At 41.0% G+C, this 24082-nt stretch overlaps 3 protein-coding genes across 6 annotated transcripts; 2 read left to right on the forward strand and 1 right to left on the reverse strand.

Moving 5' to 3' along the window:
• Positions 1 to 183: 183 nt before the first annotated feature.
• LOC108650401 (translational regulator orb2) lies at positions 184 to 21090 on the reverse strand. Of its 4 annotated transcripts, none has more exons than XM_089259336.1 (12): positions 20697 to 21090; positions 16718 to 16804; positions 16185 to 16654; positions 15065 to 15180; positions 2604 to 4118; positions 2371 to 2542; positions 2053 to 2310; positions 1807 to 1986; positions 1618 to 1689; positions 1328 to 1516; positions 889 to 1271; positions 184 to 824 (listed from the first exon to the last, which is right to left on the reverse strand). In XM_089259336.1, exons 2-12 carry the CDS (start codon positions 16740 to 16742, stop codon positions 407 to 409), a joined length of 3798 nt encoding a protein of 1265 aa, XP_089115462.1. In that variant the 5' UTR covers positions 16743 to 16804; positions 20697 to 21090; the 3' UTR covers positions 184 to 406. The 4 variants fall into 4 exon arrangements, with proteins under 4 accessions (XP_089115462.1, XP_089115461.1, XP_089115463.1 ...); XM_089259335.1 differs by lacking the exon at positions 20697 to 21090 and adding an exon at positions 19521 to 20450; XM_089259337.1 differs by lacking the exons at positions 1618 to 1689; positions 20697 to 21090 and adding an exon at positions 19521 to 20450.
• Positions 21091 to 21284: 194 nt separating this feature from the next.
• Positions 21285 to 22958, forward strand: GNBP3 (Gram-negative bacteria binding protein 3). Its single transcript, XM_018099558.3, has one exon. The coding sequence runs from the start codon at positions 21472 to 21474 to the stop codon at positions 22933 to 22935; it is 1464 nt and encodes a 487-aa protein (XP_017955047.1). The 5' UTR covers positions 21285 to 21471; the 3' UTR covers positions 22936 to 22958.
• Positions 22959 to 23131: 173 nt separating this feature from the next.
• mRpL12 (mitochondrial ribosomal protein L12) lies at positions 23132 to 23983 on the forward strand. The gene is made up of 2 exons (XM_018099597.3): positions 23132 to 23291; positions 23354 to 23983. The coding sequence occupies exon 2, from the start codon at positions 23365 to 23367 to the stop codon at positions 23911 to 23913; it is 549 nt and encodes a 182-aa protein (XP_017955086.1). The 5' UTR covers positions 23132 to 23291; positions 23354 to 23364; the 3' UTR covers positions 23914 to 23983.
• Positions 23984 to 24082: the final 99 nt, after the last annotated feature.

Here is a 24082-nt window from a genome sequence, read left to right on the forward strand (position 1 = left end):
TTCTATACATACGCTTGGAATACTTTGGGTAAATAGTTGAAAAGAAAGAATGTTCCATAAAACAGATATTCATTCAACGGAAATTGTGTGTATAAAAATAGTTATAAAAATATATATAATTGGTGGTTATTATGTTCAAAATATCGCATTTGTGGGGAGAAACACAAAGTAAAAATAGACATATTTCTGTTCCAAATAATTCAAGGGGAATTTTTCATTTATCGTTAAGTACTTGTATATAATAAAACACTTTTAGCGAGATCGAAAATAACAAAGCTTAGCTCAAAAAATTCGTTTAAACACATCGTGATGGATTCTGCTGGAAATACGATGACAAAGAATTCTATATATATACTAGTATAGCTGTTGCCAAATAATAGATAAAAGAATACCACTGTTTTGTTTACTAAGCTGGCGGCTCCTCGCCATAGGTCGGCTTGGCCAGGAATGCTATCGAAAAGTCAACCATATTCGGATAGACCAAAAACTTATTTACTGCCTCGCACAGCTTGCTCTCGATCACGTTCGTTACAATGGACCAATCCACCGACTTATCGCCCACTTGAGGCTTCGTCGATATCCAGAGACGTGGCGGCCCGCGAAAGCACATCCAGATGCGATCCGATGGCGGTGGCGGTATATTCAATGTGCCCCTAGCCACCAGTCCTTTCAGATCCACTCGCAGCGTTATGTTCGCACTCATATTCTCCATGGCTCGCTGGACGTAGGGCAGCTCAGAGGCATACTGAAATAGATTCGAGGTGGCTATACGGTCCACAATCTTAAAGATGCGGCGCGCATTGCCCGGCGAGTTTTGAAAGAACCTGCAAATATGGCAAGGGAAAACAGTTTCAGATTTGTACAGCATTTATGGCTCGTAGCACCTACTCGGCATTGTTTGGATTTTCGGCCGTTGGACCCGACGCCAAGCTCTCCGTTTCCGTAGAGGAGCCGCCCGTGCTCTCGGCGTCGCTGTCGAAGATCGACTGACTGCCATCGGCTTGAATATCGTCGGCTCCACCGCGAAAGTCCGCTGATGAATCCTGTGACGCGACGTCCGGATTGACCGGCGACGCTTTGGGTTTGCTGCGCACGCGCAACAAATTCAACTTGGTAGTCACTGTAATGTTGGCGAAGCCCTCGTAGGTCATATCGGCATCCAGCCAGACACCGCGCTCATCCAGCATGGGCTGCGATATGCGATGGAACAGCATGGGCGACTCACCCAAATAAATATTGGTAATAATCACCTCTTCCATAAAACTGGGCAGCTGAAAAACGCAGCAGAGATGAGCAAGTCTGGGAAAGTGGAGCACTCGCAACTCACCTTTATGGAATTTAGTTTCTTTTGCATAAAGTCCTGAATCTTCAAACGCAGCTCATTATTGTTCAGGCAGCTGAAAAGGCAGCGACCCATCAGCACGTTGGCCCAGACCACGCTGCCAGAGGGGCCCAGGAACAGAGACTGATCTATGCCCTTCCACAACTCGTTCTCCTGCCGCCTAGATCTTCGGCTCTGCAAAGGTAGCAAGAAGTTAGCAATCGACAGATAACCACAAGACCAGCAATCGACTTAAAGGTATATTGAAAATGAATCAAATCAAAATCGAGACATACTCTTTTACGGTGATCTCCGTGTCTGTGATGGTGTGGACGAATAACAGGAATTGTGCTCTGACTGCAAGCTTTCTAAGATAAAAATAATAAAGAAGAAACTCATATGGAAATCAAAATCGAAATCAAACCGAAAAGAAAATTAAATAACAAACAAAAGGTCGTCGAGCCTTGGTCAATACGATTCTCTACCTGGTAGGTGGCCATGAATTTGACATAATCCGCCGGATTTCTGGCTGCATCGGCGCTCATGATGAGGCCCTCATAGCCGTCGTTGCCGCGGTCGGGCGTGGCATCCACGTCCAATGTCTCTTCCACGGCATCGGGTGTATTGGTGCCCGTCTCATCGGAGATCATTGAAACATCATCGCTCTAAAAGAAAGAAGATTTAATTCGATTAACAGTGAAGCAGCAATCGGAAACAACGCCAGCGCTCACTTTGGGCGCCCTGGTCAGATTGATGGCCTGTTGGGCGGCGACTGCCTGCAGATCGCTCTCCTCCACAAACTGTGCCATGGGCACATGCAGATCCGATTCGTGAACACGGCCAGAGCTAGCAGCCCGGAAGCGACGGTACCAGTCCTCCTTCTCACGATCGCAGCGCGCAAACACAAGCAGACGAACCTCATCCCCACAAGGCATCGTTATGTCCTTCAAATCGTTATCGGGCGTACGTGCATTATGCAGCTGACGAAGCTGTAAAATAAAGAAGATTTAGTTGAGCAACATTGATAGAGCTACAGACTTCAGACTCACATCAGCCGTCATAACTGTATTGGCAAACTCGAGGGGCTTGATCGTTTCATTGGGTGTCGTGGCCATTGCGCTGGGAAAGGTATCCGACGTATCGTCTTCCGTTCTGGGTGTTTGCATGCCACTGCTGCCGCTCTTCACAATCAGTTGTATGGGATACTTTCGATTGAAGAAGCTGCAAAGGAAAAGCACTTGGATAAGTAAATGGAAAGATCTTGTTTAAGGCACGCACTCACCGTTTTCTGGCCAGGCCCACGGGCAACAGCTCGATGCGTGCATCGCGCATGTCGTAGGTCCGATGATCGACAAACACAATCTTGTTGCGATCGATGGGCTTCTCGTTCCACATGCGGCGCTTGGGTATGCGAGCATTGGTGCCGGAGAGCTTTAGGATAGTGCCATCCAATCGAACGTAGACTGATCTTGTCATGGAGAAGGAGAACGTATTGGGATCGTAGCTATCGCACTCATTCAGCCAGCCCGAGTACGTCTTGATGGTCTTGTGCTCCTCGGCGGCGGGTATCTCGCAGATGGGCATGCCCTCGTAGTTGGGTATCTGGAATGGACGACGCTCCGGATGTGCGCCGAGCACCAGAGTGTCAAACAGATAGGACACATAGCTGCTCAGATAGTTGATCGTCACAATGAACAGCATTGTGACTAGGACGCCACGCCAAAAGTCCTGCATTGGCAAGAACATCACCACGACGCCGATGGCCCCCAACAGCAGCAGGGGCCGAGCTGAAGGAGCGTCACGCCAGTTGCCCACGGCAAAGTTGCTCACTTTGCTCCATAGCGATTGCTCTGTGCCGTCGCCTGGTGCTCGGCCGCGCGAGGGAGCAGCACTGAACAGGGGTGTCTGCAAGGGTCTGTTGTCGATACCCAGGGGCAGTTGTAGTGTACTTCGACTCACTATGACGGGGTCTTCGTTGAAATGGACAGTTCCAGTGCCAGCCTGGGCTGCAATGTTGGATTCAGTGCTCGTTGTGGGCGCCATGTCCTCGAGCATCTCAACACCCGACTCGATTTCCGCATCCTTGCTGGCAAGCAGTATGCCACGCTTCACCTTTCCACTGGTCACAGGTATCTCGGATGCACTGCTAGCATCCTGGTTCGATCTGCCTGGCTCCGTTTGGTCTTCGGGTGGATTGCGACGGCGCAAGAAGTTGCTACGCACGGATTCGGAGCTGCTGGCCGCGCCCTTCTCCTGCTCCTTCTTACTCATAGCGGCTTGCTGCTTGGCCTTCACTCGAGACTTGATGTGCGCAATGCCGCGACGCAGACGCGATCGCTCGGTGGAAATGGCCACAGGTGCGGGTCCGACGTCTGTGCTGCCCAGGGAGCTGCTGTCCACTAGCTCGACCTCCGCGTCCGAGTCGGAGTTGTGCTGCTTCTCGGAGAGAGGTAGAGCGACCGGCTCCTCGGCAACGCTTGTCGTATTGATCGTCACGCACTCCGTATCCGAGTCGGGGTCGTTGGTCCAACCGACTGTGGTCGCTGGCTCCGCAACAATAACTGGAATGACGGAATGCTGCTGCTGCGCCTGCTGGTGCTGATGATGCTTGGACGATTTAATCTCTTCGATGGTTTGCGAGACCTTGCCCTTGATCAGCTTCCAGGTGCCAACTGGAGCGGCACCGCTGTCAATGGCACCGCCGCTGCCACCAGCAGCGGCTGTCACGCTGCTAGACAGCGACGATATCTGATTGGGACCACTGGAGGTTGGCGAAACCCCTTCAATGCTGCCCGATCTGTAAGTGTATAAATGGAAAAATTTCGATAAAAACATGTCAGATATCTGGAAAAAAAAAAACATTTGGTTGCTAAGGTATTCCATGGGTGAATAGAGTGGAAGCAATTGATCAGCTGAGGCTCTTTGTAGTAATTAAAAGCTTAACTGAATTGGCTCTATAAGATTTTTTTTGACTAAGCCAAGATTTTTTGTTTAATTGGTTATTGGTTTTTTTTTTTTTCATTTGATTTAGAAATCTGATCAGAACAGCTTCGGAATCTATAAAATCAATGGAATGATACTTATGGTATAAAATAAATTAACAAAATTAAAAAAAAAAAGTATCAGCTAGATATATTCTACCCACTTTAGACCGACCGTAAATACAGGTATTCCCTTTATCTAAAAATAATTGCTGAATACGCTTTGTTATTTATTCCAGAAAAGTTATTTTTATTTATTTGAATGAAGATATATGTTTTGTTTTCCATTTGTTCTATATAACCTGTCTGACTTTTATTTTACTTTTTGTTTTTCATATGTATATATATATTGTTTTGTTTTTTTTTTTGGCGCCCGTTTCTTTTTGGGATTGCCTTAGAAATGTTATTGGAATATATTTTTGTGTATATAATCGTATTTCGTTACAGTTTTACATATTTCCATTAATTATTTATTTTGGTTTTCTGGTTTTTTTTTTTCATTTCTTTTTTGTTTTCATAATATTGCATTGTATTACTGCTGATATATTTTGTAGTTTCGATTTCGATTTCGATTTGGTTTTGGTTTTGGTTTTCTTTTAATTGGAGCTATGTATGTATATATATGTATGTATATATTAATGGATTCTCTAGTTATATAACCTATTTGAAGATTACTTTCCTTTTTGTTTTGTTTTTTGTTTCATTGTAACATTTTAACTGTTGTAGCTGTTTTTCAATATCGATCGAAGAACGTTGGTTGGAGGCAAAATATGATTGGAAATCGAGAGTTTCAGTATTTAGAAAACTACAAATGTTTTTTTTTTTTTTTTTACTTTTTATTTCTTTTCTTTTGTCAACTTGAATTTTGTAAAAATTAAAAAATTTTACGTTTATTGAAAATTACTATAAAATATGGAATATTTTGCTAAGTTTTCATATATATACATATAGATATATATATTATTGTATATATATTCCTTTTTTTTTTTTGTTTACTATATAGTTTGCTATTTTTTATTTATACTTTTGGTTTGTATAATGCTAAAAAATTATATGCTCTTGCTTGTATTTTTTTTTTTTATTAATTTTTTCTTTTTTGAATATTTAGCTAAAAGGAATTCATTAGTAAGGGCGCTCAATTTTCAGTTAGATCGAAGGACTAAATCTTACAAAAATTAAAAAATGGAAGAGCGGACGCTTAACAAATCGCTTTACAGGCTACGTTTTTCACATCAATCAATCAATCAATCAATCATCAATTGTTATAAAATTCTTGTAATAAGTTTTAGAAAGGTACCAAATTGTTTATAACCTTGTTTTTGCTTGTTGTCGATCGAAGCGTATTCCAATTAGAATCCAATTAGACAGTTAATTGGGTCTTCTTTAAAAAATTTTCTATTTAAAAGTTTTGCATTCGATTTTGTTTTACTTTTTTTTTTTACTAGCTACCAAACGAAATTCTGTACATACAAATTGTGCTATGAAAAATACTCAAAAAATACTAAAAATTTGATTTACAAACAAAATTATAGGATCTAAAGGTATCTTTGCTAATTTCAATTGTTTTTTTGTTGCCTTTTTTAAGTTTTAATGCCAATTTGGTTTATATTTAATTGATTTATTATTATTATTATTATTTCATTTATTTATTTATTATTATTTTTTGTAAACAAAGCAGTTTTTCTTTTTATATTTAATATTATTTTTGTTTTTTATATATTTTAGCCATTTCTTGAAGCATGTTTCCAATTTGTCTTCTTCAAAAATACAATAGATATTACGTTTTATAAATTTCATCAATTGTACTACGTGTAAATTTCATATATTTTTTGTTGTTTTTTTTTTATATTTTATTTTTAAATATTTTTGTTTTGGTTTTAAATATTTTATAATAAGTTCGAGTTCCAATACTTGTGTTTGTAGAGTCTTTCTTTTTTTTTTTTTTTTTTGGTTTTTGTATATCGTAAAAGTATTTTGTTATATTTTCTTTATTTTTATATTTATAATATATTTACAATACTTTTATAGTTAATAGTTAATATATAAAAATAAAAACAATATTAATATTAATAATAGAAATAAAAACACAATATAATTGGATGTTCGTTTATTTTTTAGAATAGCAAAAAGTTCTTTGTATAAATTGCATATATCAAATATTTTCATATATAAACATACTTCAGACACATATTTATGTATGTAGAAAATATAAAAACAAGTTTAAAAAAGTGTAACGGTGTGTGTGTGTGTGTATGTGTGTGTTTATGAACGCAATTGTTTAAAGCTACTAAGCGACTACAAACTACAAAACATATAAAAATATATATATATTATCAGATACTTTAGAGCTAGACATACAAAATATAACAAAAAATAATATATATATATGTATATAAAAGAGAACACTGACATCCGTATGTATACGTACACCTCGAACAGAACAAAATAGAAAAAAAAAACAGAAACGAACGATGCTCTAAACGCAAATGTCTTTGACTCTTCCTCTTCCTCATTCTTATGCTTCTGTATCTTCATTTGTTTCGTTTTGTCCTCGTGGAATAATTATATAACTAAGAAAATGTTGCTTAAATCCATAGATAGCACGGTAAAAACATTCCAGTTAAACATTGAGCGTTTTACTTACAAATTTCTGTTTAAAGACTTTTGAATTTGTTTATAATTTGTTTTTTTTTTCAGATTTATTTTCATTTTTCAGTAGTATATATGTAAAATATTTTTGTCATAGCATATTTATGTAGATTTTTGTAACAGTTAAAGTATAAAGTATATATATATACACATATATTCATATATATATATATAAATTTATATAAAAGTATAAAAATCTATAAAATATTGAATTTTACTACATTTAAAAAAACATTCCACTCGGCCTTACCAGCACTGTTTTTTTTTTTTTGTTTTCTTCTTTTTTTACTACTTTGTCTTTATCTTCTTCTACAGCTTCAATTTTACAGACTAGCATTTCTTGACTCAGTTTTTTTCCATTAATAATATTAAAACATTTTACACTACAAAAAACAGGCTGAAAATGGTTTTTGGATTAGATTCATTGTTTTATAAATACAATTAATTTTAATTTGCTAACAATTTATTTACTTATTCATTTTTTCTGTTATTTTTAAACAAACAAACGCTTCAAGTTCGCTAATTATTCAGTTTCAAAAATATATATAGATATAGTATATAGAGTTATATATATTTATATACCATGTCATTTCTTGTTTTTGTTTTTTTAAATATAAAAATTCTAGAAAATTGCTATTAATTTCCATTACTGTTGCCGTCTCATCTTGTTGAAAGTATTTTTATATTATTTAGATTTATTTTCATTCTTGATGTAAACAAAGCGCGAGCAAAAATTTGCTAATAGATTTGACTATCGTTTAATAATATACATAACCATTTAAAAGTCCACAAAGCTTGTTTAATAATTTTTAGTACTTTTTTTTTTCGTAGTATAGAAAAAATATCGTATTTCGTTTCGTTTTTGTTTTCGCTCTTTAAACATGCATCAAAAACTTGTTCGTATATAAATTGGAAACTAAATTAGTTTTCACTAAAACTTTTTTTTTTTTGGTATTTTTCTACATATTTAAAAATTTCTTTTTAGCTATTTTCAATTTGAGAATCGAGTTATATATATAGGTTGGTGTATATATAATTATTATACAATTGTTATTTTTTTAACAGAAACATTGCTTTGATATTTCGCAAATATTAGTATTATTTCTGTGTACTTTTCTTTCTTTTTTGGTATTAATTTGGTATTTTGTAAAAGCTAAGTTTTGGTTATGCGTCTTGCAATTTCTTTGATATATATGTATGTATAACGCAATTAACATATATATTTATTATTTATAATTATAGATATTCCATAATATATATTAGTATTGCACAAAAGATTATTCCGATTTCAGTTTTACATATATATGTATACATATTGTTTTTGTGGTTGGACTAAAAAACAGTTTATACAAAAGTTGCTATATAAAAAGTTGTTATAATATATATTAGATTAAGTTTTAAATATTTATAGATTTATAATGCAATTTGCTTTTTCGTATAAAAACTGTTTGAAGATATTATTTCTTTGTGGTATTTTTTCAACACGCCCAGCAAAAGCGAACTTAAAAAACAAATAACTAAGGCAAACAATGTGACATAAAAAAAAAAAAAAACAAGTATTAAATAATTTAATAAACAAAAAATAGTGAATAAACATAATACTGAACACATAATAAACATATGACTTGTTTAATTATAATTAACAATCAATTGTGTGACTTTTATTCAGTTGTTACATTATTAAGTTTGGGATATTTAGCAGCATTATTTATAGGTGTCTGTCGATCTGATCAAAGCGTAAAGGACTTTATGTGTAGGATAGTGTGCGTGTATATAAGCTTGAAATACTCGTCAGCATAATATCTGGATGTCGCAGGGTTTATACGGGGTTAATTATCTATCAGTGTGTCTGCTAACTAGGCTTCAATTAGAAATGGGGAATATGTTACAAAAAAAAGGAAGTGTGAAAAATTTCTGAATTGAAATTACGGAGCAAGGGAAAATCGTAGTGTGTGGAAGAAGTGTATTAAAACCGAGAATTATATCGGAAAATATTTTCAAAAATTTGTATTAAATGGCGTTTCCAGCTGATTTGTTTATTCTATGTTGGGATCAATTTTGATAAAAGTAAGCGTATCCATATTTATATATAACAAAGAATATATTGATATATATATATTCAAATTTGTTTTCTGTGACCTTTCGGCCTGTTTACTCGTACGATTTTCAGATGCAACGTAATTTGCCTAGTTGCAAGGGCTTAACGTAGCGTAAATAAATCTCGAATCTCGAAATTTTTTTTAAAGGAAAATTGCTGGAAATATTTATTATTTTCTTGAGCTTCAGCCGCGAAAATTACTTAATCACCAAGCAATTTTATTTGGGACTCTTCATAATTATATTTTTCTAGTTTGTGTGTGTGTGATAAGAGTGAAAGGGCCAACACTCTTACCACGATTTTGTTGACGTACACTGAGCGGGCGTCCCAGTGATACGTCAACAAATATAACAAAAGGGAAAGGCGATATCTCTAATTAATTACACGAATGTGTAGCAACATTATTATTTTTTAAACATAATAAAATTAATCTTGCCATTTGGCAGTTAAACACGCATGTTTCGGGTAAAACATTGAAATTTTGTTACGTCTCACTAATCGAAAATCAAAATATTTCTATATACAATAGCTAGGAACTTGGGGGTATTTCTTCTGCTTGATGACACACCTCCGTTTCGAAAGAAAGACAGAATCATGGCAATTCATTTCGAGCTCATTCACAGTGTGATTTTCTCTCGTTAGATTGTTTGTTCGATTGTTTGTTATTATTTTTGTATGTATGCAAGGGTTGGTTTGGTAAATGGGCCCTACTCGTAATTCCATATCTATCTTTCTTTCTTTTCGGCAGTGGTCTTGGCAATTCATCATGTTTCACCTAATCAAATTCTTACTAAATATTCCATATATATATTAGAAATATTCTTAATATATATATATATATGAAATAAAAATTAAAATAAATGTAAAAAAAAATAAACAAATACTGTGCTTGCGTTTCGCTTCCTATGCGTGAGAGAAAAACTACTCAAAGATTCCGCGAAAAATAAGGGGCGTTTCTTCTCCTAATTCTTCAACTTAAACTATGCTGTTAGACGAGCGTAGACTCTTCCTTGTCAGCTATTGCGCTGGGCACAAATACCCTTACTGGGTGAGTTGCTGCGCTATTGCACCTGGTTTAACATTAGCCTCGCCTGCGTGTGCTCGATTTTGTCTGTGTGTGAGTGTAGGTGTGTGTGTCTTCATTTGTATATAGTGTATCGCGCGTCAGTGTGTGTGTGTGAGTGTGTGAGTGTGATTGTGTTTCGTGAGCTTGCCTTATATACTAATTACAACTTTCTCCTGCGCTGCGGACGCACTCGTTCGCGTCCCTCGCAGTCAGCTTCCTGGGCTCGATTGATCAGCCGATGCTGACGATCCAGTCGATTCTCTCGCTCCTGTCGCGCCTGTGTATTGTTGATAGTATCTCTGGGCACTGCCAGCGCTGCGTCCAACAACCGATGTCGTTGCTCTCTCTGTTGGCGTCTCTCATCGTGCAGCGCGGCCTACCAGCGCCGCCGTTAACACCAGCGAAAGGGCACCGCACGCGGCCGATCGGCGCCCTCCTTCACCAGCGGCTTGTGGTACTCGCGCCCGGGCCGCGAGTGGATGACGGCCCAGCAGTGCTCGCAGTAGTACTGCAGGCAGGTGACATTCGCGCAGAAGAACGGCGCAAACTTGCCGCCGCAGCGCTGCCCCTCGCACTCGTCGCACATCTGATCGTCCAGCACGTAGGGCTTCACCTCCACCCTCTTGTCGATGTCGCCGTGCTGCAGCTGCACGAAGCGCGCCGAGATGGCTGCGATGTAGCTCTGCTGATTGGAGAAGGCCACGCGGCCGGCGCCCTTCGGGTACTTCAGCTCGGGATCTGTGTCGATTCCCGCATAGCAAACGCCGCCGTACAGGCGATCCATGATCATGGCCAGCTCGAAGGCCTTCAGCGGGCGTGGCACGCCGCCAACGAAGACCGTCTTGCGCGGATCCAGCGACATGGTCGCATCGAGCACATAGTCGGCGTCGGCCAGGCGCCAGGGCCTGATCTGCACCGCCTTGTCCTTGATGGTGGGCGAGGAGACGCACAAGTAGAGCTTGTCCTCGTCCGTGATGCACGAGTCAATCAACTGCTGCACGCTGCTCTCGTCCTGGAACAGCAGAAACGCATAGCCCTTGGGCGGAAAGTACGACTTGGACTCGGCCTTGTGCGGCCAATCCACGACCAGCGGCCCAAACCGGCGAAACGATGTGGTGATCTCGTCCTCATCAATGTCCGGCGGCAGTCCGCCCACAAACACCTTGCGCGAGAAGCGCGCCGTGCACTCCCCGGCGCTCCCTCCGTTGCCGCCCTGGATGGGCGAGTGCGGCGAGTGGGGCGACAGGCGCGACGGCGAGCCCATCTTCAGCGCATTCAAGTAGACCGTCGGATCGTTGCCGGCGGCTATGGCCATGGCGTCCGCCTCGCTCAGATGCTTCGAGACACCGCCGCCGCTGGTCAGGCTGCGCATGCGGTCCGTCATCAGGCCCATGTTCTCGCCGCCGGGGCCGCCCAGCGACATGCCGCGCATATAGTCGCTGAGGCTGTTCTCCATGCCGCCGCTATGATGGAGCTGCCCGTTGGCGTTCATCATGTTGCCATAGCTGTTGCCCAGGTAGGGCGCATCGCCGCCGCCTGTGGCACCTGCCGTGCCCATGCCACCGCCGCCACCGGCTCCACCAGCACCACCATTGCCAATGGACAACGTGGGTATGTTCATGTGGCCGGGACCCGGACCTGGTCCAGCGCCGCCGCCCACGCCATCCATGCCGCCGCCACCACCTCCGCCTCCGCAGCCATAGAGCGCCGTCGGCGAGTTGCCCTTGATGGGAAACGATATGCTGCGCCTGTACTTGGGCGAGACGCCCTGCATGTTCATCTGCGGTATGGGCGAGATGCCGCCGCTGCTGCAGCCCGCCTGAGAGCCGTTATACGGTGAGCCGCCGCCACCACCACCACCGCCTCCGCCAGGCGAGGAGGGACTGTGCGCGCCGCCGCCTCCGTCGCGCTGCTGCTGCTGTTGTTGATGATGATGGTGCAGTGCACTCAGATTGGGCGACAACTGCTGCTGGTGCTGCTGGAGCTGGGGCGGCGGCTTGCTGAGATTCAGATTGGGCGGCAGACCGCTGCAGCTGCGTAAGGAAGGTAACAAGAGAGATGAAGAAGAGGCTTTTTACAATTTTCATATTATATCATATATGTATTTATAAAAAGGAGCAATTTGTTCAAAGATTTGCTTCAAATTATAGAGTTGTTCGGATAGGTAATTTAGATATTTATATATATAGATAGGAGTTTATAATGAAATGAAATTAGTTTGTGTATGAAATATATAATATATATATTCTCATTATTCTATTTAAACATTGCCGCCCAGCGTTGGAAATTATAATTGAAGTAAAAACTGAAGTCTGCATAGGATGATTGATATATTCTCTTTTATGTAATAATATTTGTTACACTGGGCGTGGCGTTATCTTTGGCTAATCCTATATCAAATCTTGAAATTGCTCCTTTCTCTGTTTTCAGTTTTATAAAGCGTTGATTTAAATTAAAGTTGCTGTTGTTGTTGCTGCTTTAACGATGTTTTGTTGTTGTTGTTGGTAATGTTGTTGTTGGTGGTGGATTTGGTGGTAGGTTGTTTGGTGGTGGTGGTGGTGGTGTGAGTGGTGCGTGGTGGTGATTCGTATCTCAATCCAATCATATTTGATTTTATCATATATTTTTTTTATGTATTTTTGTCGACAGTTTTGGCAGCACTGTTGCACTGTGCACACGCTTTAATGTTTTCCAAGCACTTTGACACTGCACGATAACGATAAACGATTAACGATAACATACGCACACACATACAGTTATGTACAAAGTTTCTTAAGATAGCAACGGCCCAGCATAACAAAAAGTGTTGGAAATTAAAGAGAGAGGGAGAGATAAAGAGAGAGAGAGAGAGGCATATATATCGAAGAGAGTAGAGTGGGCGGCAATGGGTTAATAGAAGTAGATATATATATATATATATGTATATCTATATATATTATGTAGAGCTAGTGGTTAAGGCTAAGGCCAATTAGAGATTAGAGATCTGAAACCAGTTCGAATGCTTCGTTTGTTGTTGTTGCTGCTACTCTCGCATCTGCTCGCTAATTGATTTGTAGAAGAGTAGAAGAGGAAGCACAGTGCATGTCAAACTGTATATGGAAAATTTTTTAATTTAAAAACATTTAAAGAGCAGAGTCTCTCCCGTCTAGATTGCCAAGGGCGGAGAGAGCGTGCGTTGGAGTTGGAGGCTGGGCTGTTAATGAGAATGAAGATGCGGATGCTGCCGCTGCTGTTGCTGATGAAGATAATGATGATGAAATGTATAGCATGCTGAAACGTGTACAAGTGTAAATAGATAAAAAAAAAAAACGGAGGGTAGGTAGCTGCTGCTGTTGCTGTCTGTCTGCTTGCCTGCCTGCCTGCTGCCTGGTTGATAAGCAAATCGCTACGCAGGTGTCGCTGTGCCTAATGCCATTTGCCAGTGTTGCAAAATGCAATTATGGAATGCAATTAGCTCTGCAGCGGAGCGAGAGAGGAAATTGAAAAAGGCAGCTAAGCAAAAAAAAAAATTGTTATTAAAGATTCAAATCGGATACACTGGCTGATTGGCAGGCAAATCGAAAAGCTGACGGCAAATCGACTTGCACAAAAATCAATAAATATGTAAGCAGGAAGAGTGGAGTACACGACTAAGAAATACTCTTAAATAAAAGTAGACTAGTATATAGGGATATTTCTTCTGCAGCTATGAATTCTACCTTTAATAGGAGTTTGTAATCGATAAATGCTTCGATTCAAGCACGATTATTATAGTTGATAGGCGGAACTATAAAGGATCTATATGTGATCAATCTGAATTCTTTAGCTCTTACAAACTTTATGACAGAAAGGCCTAGCTCAGTTCGGTTGTTGAACCAGATTCACATAGTTTGTCCCGCCCCCGTCGCCCATTACGTACACGTCATTAAAAAGCATATAACCGGCGCTCGCATTTGTAATGTATTCAGGGTATTGAATGAAAGAGGTATACAAGTTGGCAGCTCACAACTTAAAGCGCAGACATTTTCAATATTTTAAATGTAAAATGTAAATGGCAAAAACCAGACGTGCGTCTGCCCACACACACCCACACCCACACACACACACGCACGCACCTACACCCATTGAAAATGGCAAACAGACGACCAAGACCCAGACGACTGACGACCCGCCACTTAAAACCAGGCAAAGTTCTAGACGTACTCTCGCAACTGTACACAAACGTGTGCCTGAACCACATGCGACATAAACAAAAGCCCAGTTGCCGGCTGGGTGTAGTGCACTTAAAAGAAAAACAAAACAAGAAAAAAAAAAAAACACGAAAAAAAGTCGAGCTGCAGGTGGAGGAGCGGAGCGCATTTAAAGCCGGTAGGCCTTGAATGCATTAAAAATGCATAAGTGCTGCAAACTCTTTACACTAACTTTCGGTCAAAGAACTTGCGCCGTGCAAAACTTCTGCAGCAGCAACAGGCTGTTCTTCGTTTTCTAACACTGTTAACAAAAAAGAAGTTTTGGCTGCGCGTGCTTTATACAAAAATCCATTGAATTCCCCTTGGACACGCACAAGTGCAATGCGGGCAGATAGCGAATGCGAATACGTGTAAGCCTAGGCCAGTTTTTGGCAGTTGATTGCAGCCAACTTAACAGAGCTGCAGCGCAGCCAACTTAATGCTACGTGCGGCCGGATCTTATTGAAGGGCGTTCGGTAATGAAATTTTATGAGCTATCAAAGAGCAGCTGCTGTAAACGAGAAATGCATATGTATGCCCACTCTGTGTGTGTGTGTAGGTGTGGGTGTGTCTCTGTGTGTGTGTGTTTGTATGCAATTTGGCAAATATATGCAAATTGTAGCAACAACAACAAACAACAAAGAGTCGAGTAGAACGTGTACGAGAGAGAGAGGGGCATTTCTTTGATCAAACTGCAAGTTCTGCACGTCAGAGCTACAAGATTTCAGTTGTTTCACTCACCTTTTGCGATTGAAGAAGCCTCCGCCTCCTCCGCCATTGTTGCCTTGTCCTTGGCCTCCTCCGCCACCGCCGCCGCCGCCTTGCAGATAATTGTTGCGCAGATTCACCTCCTCGTTCTGATTGGCATGCATAGAGAAGAAAAGCGGTTTAGGAGGGAGCAACATTTTGCAACAATGAGTCAACAGTGCCAAAATGATTTTGCAATCAAATATCAGCGCTAGAGCTAAGGCAACATCTGTCGACAGTTTTTTCTGTACATTTTTTTCTTCTTTGGCACTCTTGGCACACTTATAAATAGCTGCTCAAGTTATTTCAAACAAAACGATGTGTATGACACGAAAATAAAGCACAGCTGATTCGTGATTCGTGCGCTGCGAGATTCTTGCTAAAAAGTGAAAACTACGAGACACTAATTAAGCAGGCAACGAAATGCTAATTGAACGCCGTCGCCGCGCCACGGCAAACTGGATCTCTAATTCCATTCTTAAATGCGATTAACGCCAGCCGCCAGCCGTGACAAATGAAAGTGAATCACAGAGCGAAGCCGACGCCGACGTCGACGCCAGCCGCTGCTGCAGTCACTGATAAAGCGACAACACAATGTAAACAGTCGGCAAAACAAATAAAACACAAAATGCATTAAATAAATTGAATAAAGTGTTGAAATACTAAACACCACTACTCTGCAGAATATATTATAATATATTGAAAATATATAAAATATTATAAAGATTTACCGGAAATTCCATTAGAATAGTAAAAGAGGTAAGCAGCTGCTGTGAGAAATATCTTTGTCTTGACATGTTTATTATATAGATCAACGGGGGATTTCTCAAATAAAATTCTTTATGAAGGCAGTGAAGCATCGAATGGGCAAGAGATTATCATCATAAAGTTAAACTAATATGCATATAAAATATATATCAAATACTATCCCCTGCAAGTATTCTACGCACAAAGCTCATTTTAATGAAACGAAGCACAAAACTAATATGCCCTAACAAACACACATTATACCCTCTCTTAAAAGCCTATTAAAAACGGTGCCAGTTGTCGATAAAAAGAAAAACAAAAAACTATCGGCAAACATTTGCACATAATTATAATATCGCATACTTACACCAAAGAGTTGCTGCTGCTGCTGCTGATGTAGATGTTGCTGCTGCTGTTGCTGCTGCTGCTGCTGCTGTTGCTGTTGTGAGGGACTGCTGGAGAGCGAATGCGAGTCACAGGGATTCACCAACATGCCAAGGGCAGCGCCCACGCTGCCGTTATTCTTCATGCCCAGCAGAGTGGGCGAGGCATCGCCGCCGCCGCTGATGCCGCCGCTGGGGCTGTGGCTGCTGTGCTGATGCGCCGATGTGTTGTGATGGAACGACTGGAGTATGTCATCGAGCGACTCCTGATTGGCATTGAAGCGCACTGCGATGGGTGTGCTGCTGCTCAGCCCAGGTGGCGTCTTGATTGTGGTCGCAGCTGTGGGCGGCACTGCCGATGTGGGCGTGGTGGCCAGACTGCCAACAACCGATGTGGATGCCGAGCCGGAAAGGTTGCTATTGCTGCCGCTGGCGCTGCTATTGGAGCTGTTGGCTGTGGGAGTCAATGGAACATTAGTTACAACAACACACCATCATCAACCGGGTATATACGTACTTTTGGGTAACTTGAGCGAGTCCATGCTGCTGCTGGTTCGTTGCTTGTCTTTATATGGCTGCACTTGAGGGCTGCGTTTGCCTTAGCCTACATCGAAAGTGGGCCAACGACGAATCGTATCCAAAACATCAATCAGCAATAGAGAGCGAGCGACGAAGAGAGCACAGACGGCACATGAAAGTAAATTGGAAAAGGATAGACATACAATTAGAGCGAGCTAGCTTGGGAGCACGTCACACGATTAGTTTATCATATTTCTCCTCGCAAATGTCAAACGTTGACAGAAAGCCCAGCGCGTAATTGCGTTTAAAAATAACAGAAATAACAAAGAACTGAAACTATTTGACATTACATTTCAGCTGAATTTATTTTCGTTTGGCTCTATTTATAAAAGCTTTAAATATTATCTATTTTGCTTTTGCTGCCGTTTGATGTTGGCAACAAAACTTTAATGGATTATAATATATCATAATTGGCATACAAACTAAAGGGGAAGCACTTTATAGATAAAGATGGAGGAGAGAGAGAGAGGGAGTGAGGGAGCGGCAGTACAGCGTGTGGATTTTTTTATTATCTCTAAAAATTATATTTTAATTCATGGTAAGCATTTCAGTATACGATAAAGTCCAGCGGTTCGAATCGTATAGATTATTTCTATTTAAGACTAAATAAAATACTGCCGATATGTGTTGGATGTTGGGTTTAATGAATTAGTCTGTTTTCTATTCATTCCTATATATATAAATAATTATAATCTCGTTATTAAAGCATTCCCCCCACCAGCCTCTGTCCAAAGTACAATTCACTAATTTGTATTCATTTAATAGCTCCTGTATCTCTCTCAATAACATTTATAGTTTCTAAATAAAAGCCTCCGTTTCACAATTACAAATTACAAAATTTAATGCCCAATTAGTTTCGGACATGGCTTTGTCCATCTGATGCGCTCGCTAATTGCATTTGCTTTGTGACGAACGTGTGTTGCCAATTTTTTTACGTCCATACGAAATTTGGTATCAGTGCACGTTTTATCGGCGAACACAGCGAAATGGTTTGATAAAAGTGCCCATTAAATGAGCCTTTGGCTGTTCAATTCTTGCTGCCAGCCATCATCAATAACAATATTGATATTAACAATAGCAACAATCTATTGATAAAAGCAAAAGCGAATGAGTAATACGAGAGATAAAAGAAGCAAAGACACAAAATATGTGTTTACAGCTGGCCTCATGAGAGGCGAGCAAATAGACTCGTATTACCCATTTACCATACGGTGTCCAAGCTCTCTTGCAAGCTCTGTGCACGCACTTCACTCTGAAATTGGAACTTGTCACCGGAAAGCGCCTATTGTTGTAAAACAAGGCAACCGAACGTGATGGAGAGGGCGAGAGGGAGGGAGTAGCAGGCAGAGGCACGTTTAATTAGTTAAATGCAGAAAGAGAGACAACGGGGCAACGAAATTGTTACGCAAATGAATATGTTCGCTCAGCCATATAGAGTCGTCTCACGGTGTCCCCTCCTCACGCCCCCCACAGAGCTTCGCCCCCTCGTTCGACAATGCAGCGCGCCTACAACTGAAATCTGTAGAGGGCGTACTCAACTATTTAAGTGAATCGTTCGATAGATGTTCGTGGTTCATAGCTTCTCATATTGCTTTATAGTTTTTAGTGCTCTTCGATCTGCATAAGAATGAATGAAAATCGCGGAGGAGAATGGGAAGAAAAATGTTGAAATATTTCATAATGAATATTATTTAAATTAATTGATCGCATTGAAAAGAGCTAAACGTGAACAGTCAAATGTAAATAAGCAGAAAAGGTTATGGAGATTCTTCTTCAGTTTTGTATTATTTCCAAATGGTGAGCTCTACGTGGTCACATATTGCCTATCTGTTTAGCTTTAATATAACCCCCTTTAATACTATATTTAACGAAAGGGTACAAAGAGCATAATCAATACAGAAAATTGTCCTACAAACGAAAAGCGACCCCCCAAAACAAAATAAAAAAAGACGGCAAACAAGTAACTTGAATTACAGCATAACGCAAGAGGCGAAGGCAGAGGCCGAAGTAGCAATAACAATGACAGTAACGCCCCCCATCCTGACACACACACTCACACACATGCTCAGAGTCTCGAGTGTAATATGCCGCCAAAAGCAAAAGCATAGACAGCTTGGCTCACAATCCAAAAGAGAGAGCACAAATGTCTGGGAGAGCGAGTGCTGCAGCTTGCTATGCGTGTGTGTGTGTGTGGGAGTGTGCGTGTGTGTTTGGGCAAACACATTTATCTGCATTTAAGGTGCTTTATGAACAAATACAAGTTGTTTTGTTTTTAGGTATATGAGAGGAATTTAGTATTATCACACGTCTGCAATTAGATTCAGTAACTGGGCCAAATTCTCTTGCGAAGTGTTTTTTTCTCTCTCTTTATACCCTGTGTTTGGGGTTCTGGCCTGAGATTTAGGGGTTATTATGGTCTTTGCTTTGCTCAACTGATTCGTTGCTGCTGGTTCTGCTACTGCTGCGACTGCTGCTCAGCCGCTCGGTTACAAACGTTCGTGCCCCAATTTCAATTGGTTACGCACAACAGAGAAAAAGGCAACCCTGCTCTACGGGGTTGCTTCGTCAACCGCACGAAATTAGGCCAAATGCTGCGCACAGATATGTAGTTAAGCATATACATATAGATAAATATATATATATATATATATATATATATATATATGTAGTGACATTTTGACAGGTGCAAACATTAAATTGAAAATTCAATTTTTTTGTTTTATGAATTTCCTTCCACTAACCTTTTGTACTTAAGAGAATTTCGGTTTGGCCTCGTTCGGCAGTTGGTGCAACGACGCACGAGAGAACACGAAGGCGACCCACGAAGTCACGAACACAAACTTTCAGGTGCAAGTTTTTCTTATGCCTTCGTGCCTGTGTGCGAGCGAGTGTGTGTGCGTATGCGTTACATTTCCGGGGGTGCAGGCAGGCAGCAGGCCGTCTCACTCACACTCTCGCACAATTCTGTGACGTAGATCGCACTATGTATTTTGTCGTTTTCGTTTCGTTTTTTTTTTTTTTTGTTTTCTGCAATGGCAAAAATTCCTTTGCTGCAGCACAGAATTTTGTTCTCCTTTTATGTAAACGATGCGAGTGCTTGAAGCTTGATTTGCGTTATTTCGTTTTTGTTTTATTAATTTATTTTGATTTCAAAAAGACAACGCGTTTATTTCTTCACTTAATGCACAATTATTTTTTTCTTTTTTTTTTGACAACAAATTATTCACACACACGAACACCACAAACGGAGCGAAGCACACGATTTTTCATAGCGTAGAACAAAAAAATTTAAAATGCACTAGAAATTTTGAAAAACATTTTTTTTTACACTAGAATTTTATCCATAAATTGCCAATTGTAAAACTTATTTAATATTTTTATTTTTTTCACTTTAAAATTTGGAGAAAAAATAACTCCCGTCCGCTCGCTAGCGAGACGATTGTGAGACTGAATTCTAAAAATGCTCGCTGCTACTGCTTAGCTTTTCACAAGCTTGTTTTGTCGTTGCTGTCGTCGCCTACTTTTCCCCGACGCACGACGAAAAATCAATCATTCTTCCCTGTTTTGCTTTCGTACGGTGTTTCGTGCTTTTCTGACAGCCCACCAGTAACAACAACAACAATAACAGCAGCAGTAGCAGCTGCTCGGACTGCAGCGTTGCCGTTGTGCATCTATGCCGATATAAGTATATATATGTATATTTATCGATAGTTTGAACAATTACAATTCAAACAAGGAAATGCAAAATGAAAAATGTAATATGCCCAATCTTTGATGCATTACATAAATATTTATGACACATATATTATTTTTTGCCAATCATAAGAACAGCCATCTGGCAACACCGCGAGCAGAGTATGCAATGGCAACGGCAGAATAAAAGGAATACAAACGAATTACATAAAAGAGCTACTTACAATAACAACGCCAACAATGTTCCTGCTGCTGTCCCACAATTGTGTTAGGTATGCAACGAACAAAACTGCACAAACATCAGCTGCTGGTTTACGGGGCTTGCCTTCTGGTGTGCACACGCGCGCGCGATATTAATTTTAGATGTTTTTTGTTTTTAAATAGGTATTTCACTTGTGTGTATTGTAATGTGTTTACAAAATATATGTATGTGCACCCTTCTGGTTTTTGTTACCCTAGTAGAAAAAGTTGTGTCAGGGTTAATTTTTTTCTCACTTATTTATGTACATTGCTTTTTATTATTTTTTTTTTTATTTTTTTGTGTAAATTTTTATACAAGTTTCCCTAGACAACTACGATGGCTGCTCAGACAAGCAGACGACCTGCAACTAAACAATCTATGACAAGCTTTTCACAGCTGTTTCGTCGCCTGCTTCGATCATTTTAAATCGATGTGGCCACACTGGTATCGTACCAGACTATCGAGTCAGCAAGCGAGCCATAGAGGTCGCGCGCACTTGACCATTTAAAACTTTTGATAAATAGTACGATTTATTTAAATACAGTATATTATTATTTAGAAATTGATTGGTTGCATATAATTTCATCTTTTGACTACAATCAGTTAGTTCGCCGCTGTCAGACCGGTTTATGTTGTCATTTTAAATAGACAACTTCATTGTGTATATACCCAGAACGAATACCGGTTTTCTGATAAGCGGCTCTATTTATATATAAGACTGCTCCCATCAATGCGCATTTGTGATTCTTAGAGCGGAGATGACACACGGCCTACACTGCGGGGTTTTCCTGCTATTTTTAGCATTGGTTAGCGGCTACACAGTGCCAAAAGCCAAAATCGAAGTGTTTTATCCCAAAGGCTTTGAGGTGTCCATTCCCCACGAAGAAGGGATAACGTTGTTCGCTTTCCATGGCAAGCTGAACGAGGAGATGGAGGGTCTGGAGGCCGGCACCTGGGCTCGTGACATTGTCAAGATGAAAAACGGACGTTGGACTTTCCGAGATCGCCAAGCTGAGCTGAAACCAGGCGATGTTCTATACTATTGGACCTACGTTATCTACAATGGCCTGGGTTATCGCGAAGACGACGGCGCCTATGCGGTCAGCGGTTACAATGGCAGCAAACCCGTTTCACCTACTCCAGCAATCCGTGTGCCTAGTCCGGACTTTACTTTCCCAAATCCAGATATCGACGTCAGAATTGGCACCTGTGAGCCGCCCAAGACTCAAGCCAATGGCGCACCGGTTCGTTGTATGAATCAGCAAATCTTCGCGGATGACTTCAATGGCGGCAAGCTGGATGCATCCAAGTGGAAGCTGGAGCACCGTTTCTCTGGTGCTCCAGACTACGAATTCAACATTTATGTGAATGACGCACCTCAGACGCTGAGCCTACAAAATGGACATGTGCAGATTCAGCCCGTCGCCACGAAGCGTTTCTTCAAGCGGAAATTGGGAGAGATGCTAGACCTGGGCGGGGAATGCACGGGCGAGAAGAGCTCCGCAGATTGTGTGCGAGATCCAAGTAGGAGGCGTGACAAGCTGCCTCCGCTGGTGAGTGCACAATTCTCCACCAAGGAGAGCTTCTCCTTCAAGTACGGACGAGTTGAGGTGAGAGCTAAGATGCCCAAATCGAAGTATTTGGTGCCTCAGCTATGGCTGCAGCCCAAATACAATGTCTATGGAAAGGACGACTATCAGTCGGGCCAGGTGCGCATCGGCTATGCGCGTCAGGTGCCCGGCGGGCAACTGGATCTCTATGCTGGCGTCCTGCTCAATTCCAAGGAGCCGTTGCGTTCGGCCAAACTATGCCATAAGCTGGGCACTGGCGCCAGCAGCGAGGATTGGAGCGATAACTTCCACAATTATACGCTGGAGTGGACGCCACGGCAACTGAAGTGGTTCGTGGATGGACGAGAGATATGTTCCCACGGCAGTGATTCGGGCGCGTTTAGTAGCACCACTGCGAACGACCAAAGGCTTCCGAATGCGGATGAGTTGGAGAAGGGCACAGGAATTGCGCCATTCGATCAGGAATTCTATTTGACGTTTGGCCTTGGCGTAGCGGGCTTCAATGAGTTCTTCTACGACAAAGAGAAGCCTTGGCGTGACCAGGACACCATTGCCATGACACAATTTCTGAATAGTATCAAAGATCGACTGGATCAGTGGTGTGATGACGCTGAGCTGAAAATAGATTACGTCAAGATATTTTCTGTATAACTTTTTATAATTTTTATGGAGTCTATTCTTATTGAAATTAAAACTCATCTTCTGAATTATTGTTAAAATTAATATTTTTTAAAGTTGATTATTAAAAAGCTTTACCTTTTTAAAAACATTTTTAATTTATTTGTATTTTTCTCTTTTTTTTTCTTCAATAAATAAAAAAAAGTAATAATTTTTAAATAAAGTTCGATAGCTCGATAAAAAACTACGGCCACACTGAGCGAGCGCATTGCGCACATCGATAGCTGTGTCACGAACAGCTGTGCATTGGCTGAACGTGTTTTTGGTAAACTCACACCACTAGTGCTCACATAACCCTCTGCGGCTTTTGCCTATTAGAAAAAACACAAGTAAATATAATACTATTGCTTAAACTTGATTTTTTAAATTAAAACACGAATTTGCTTTACAGCTGTATACAAAATGCAAGTCACACGTCTTTTACTGCGTCAAGTTAGACGTCAAATCATTGTGCAACGCCAATACAGCGCCGCTGCTCCTGCTGCTGCTGCCGCACCTGAGAAACTCGTGCCTCCAGTACCGGAAGGTGTAGCCAAACCACCGAATCCAAAACTAGATAGCATTGTCAACAACATAGCTGCCTTGAATCTGCTCGAGGTGGCTGAGCTTAGCACATTGCTGAAACAAAAGCTAAATCTGCCAGAGACCGCATTTGCGCCACAGTTTGCGGCGGCTGGGCCAGCGCGTAGTGCGGCTGCCGAAGATGAGGAGGAGGCGGCGCCCAAAAAAGTACAAACAGCCTTCAAGGTGAAGATGATCAAGTTCGATGAGAAGCAGAAGGTGGCGCTAATCAAAGAAGTCAAGAATCTGCTCGAGGGCATGAACCTTGTGCAGGCCAAGAAGTTTGTTGAGAGTGCGCCGACCATTGTAAAAGAGGACGTTACCAAAGAAGAGGCTGAGAAGCTGAAGGAGGCGCTTGCGAAGGCTGGAGCAGTTATTGAAATTGAATAAGCTAAAACTAGTTATTTGTTGTAATAAAAAACCCATACAGCGTCAACATGCTGTCAACTAAAATGAAAAACGTGACACGCACACATGCTTACCCACAGAAAGAACTGTTATTTGTAGCAACTTTGTTGCAACTTTCTAGTAAACAATTCCCCAAGCACTTTTACCTTTC

This window comes from Drosophila navojoa, chromosome 4, assembly GCF_054131105.1.
Source record: "Drosophila navojoa isolate 15081-1374.11 chromosome 4, UAZ_NAV_1.0, whole genome shotgun sequence".
Taxonomy (NCBI): domain Eukaryota; kingdom Metazoa; phylum Arthropoda; class Insecta; order Diptera; family Drosophilidae; genus Drosophila; species Drosophila navojoa.

What these genes read in the sequence shown, in the direction of transcription:
- GNBP3 (XM_018099558.3), top strand. Translation starts at nt 21,472, where the DNA reads ATGACACACGGCCTACACTGCGGGGTTTTCCTGCTATTTTTAGCATTG.
- mRpL12 (XM_018099597.3), top strand. Translation starts at nt 23,365, where the DNA reads ATGCAAGTCACACGTCTTTTACTGCGTCAAGTTAGACGTCAAATCATT.
- LOC108650401 (XM_089259336.1), bottom strand. Translation starts at nt 16,742, where the DNA reads ATGGACTCGCTCAAGTTACCCAAAA. An exon ending in AATTCATGGCCACCTACCAG is followed by an intron (nt 1,690 to 1,806) that starts GTAGAGAATCGT and finishes TTTTTATCTTAG; the next exon opens with AAAGCTTGCAGTCAGAGCAC. An exon ending in ACGGAGATCACCGTAAAAGA is followed by an intron (nt 1,517 to 1,617) that starts GTATGTCTCGAT and finishes CTACCTTTGCAG; the next exon opens with AGCCGAAGATCTAGGCGGCA.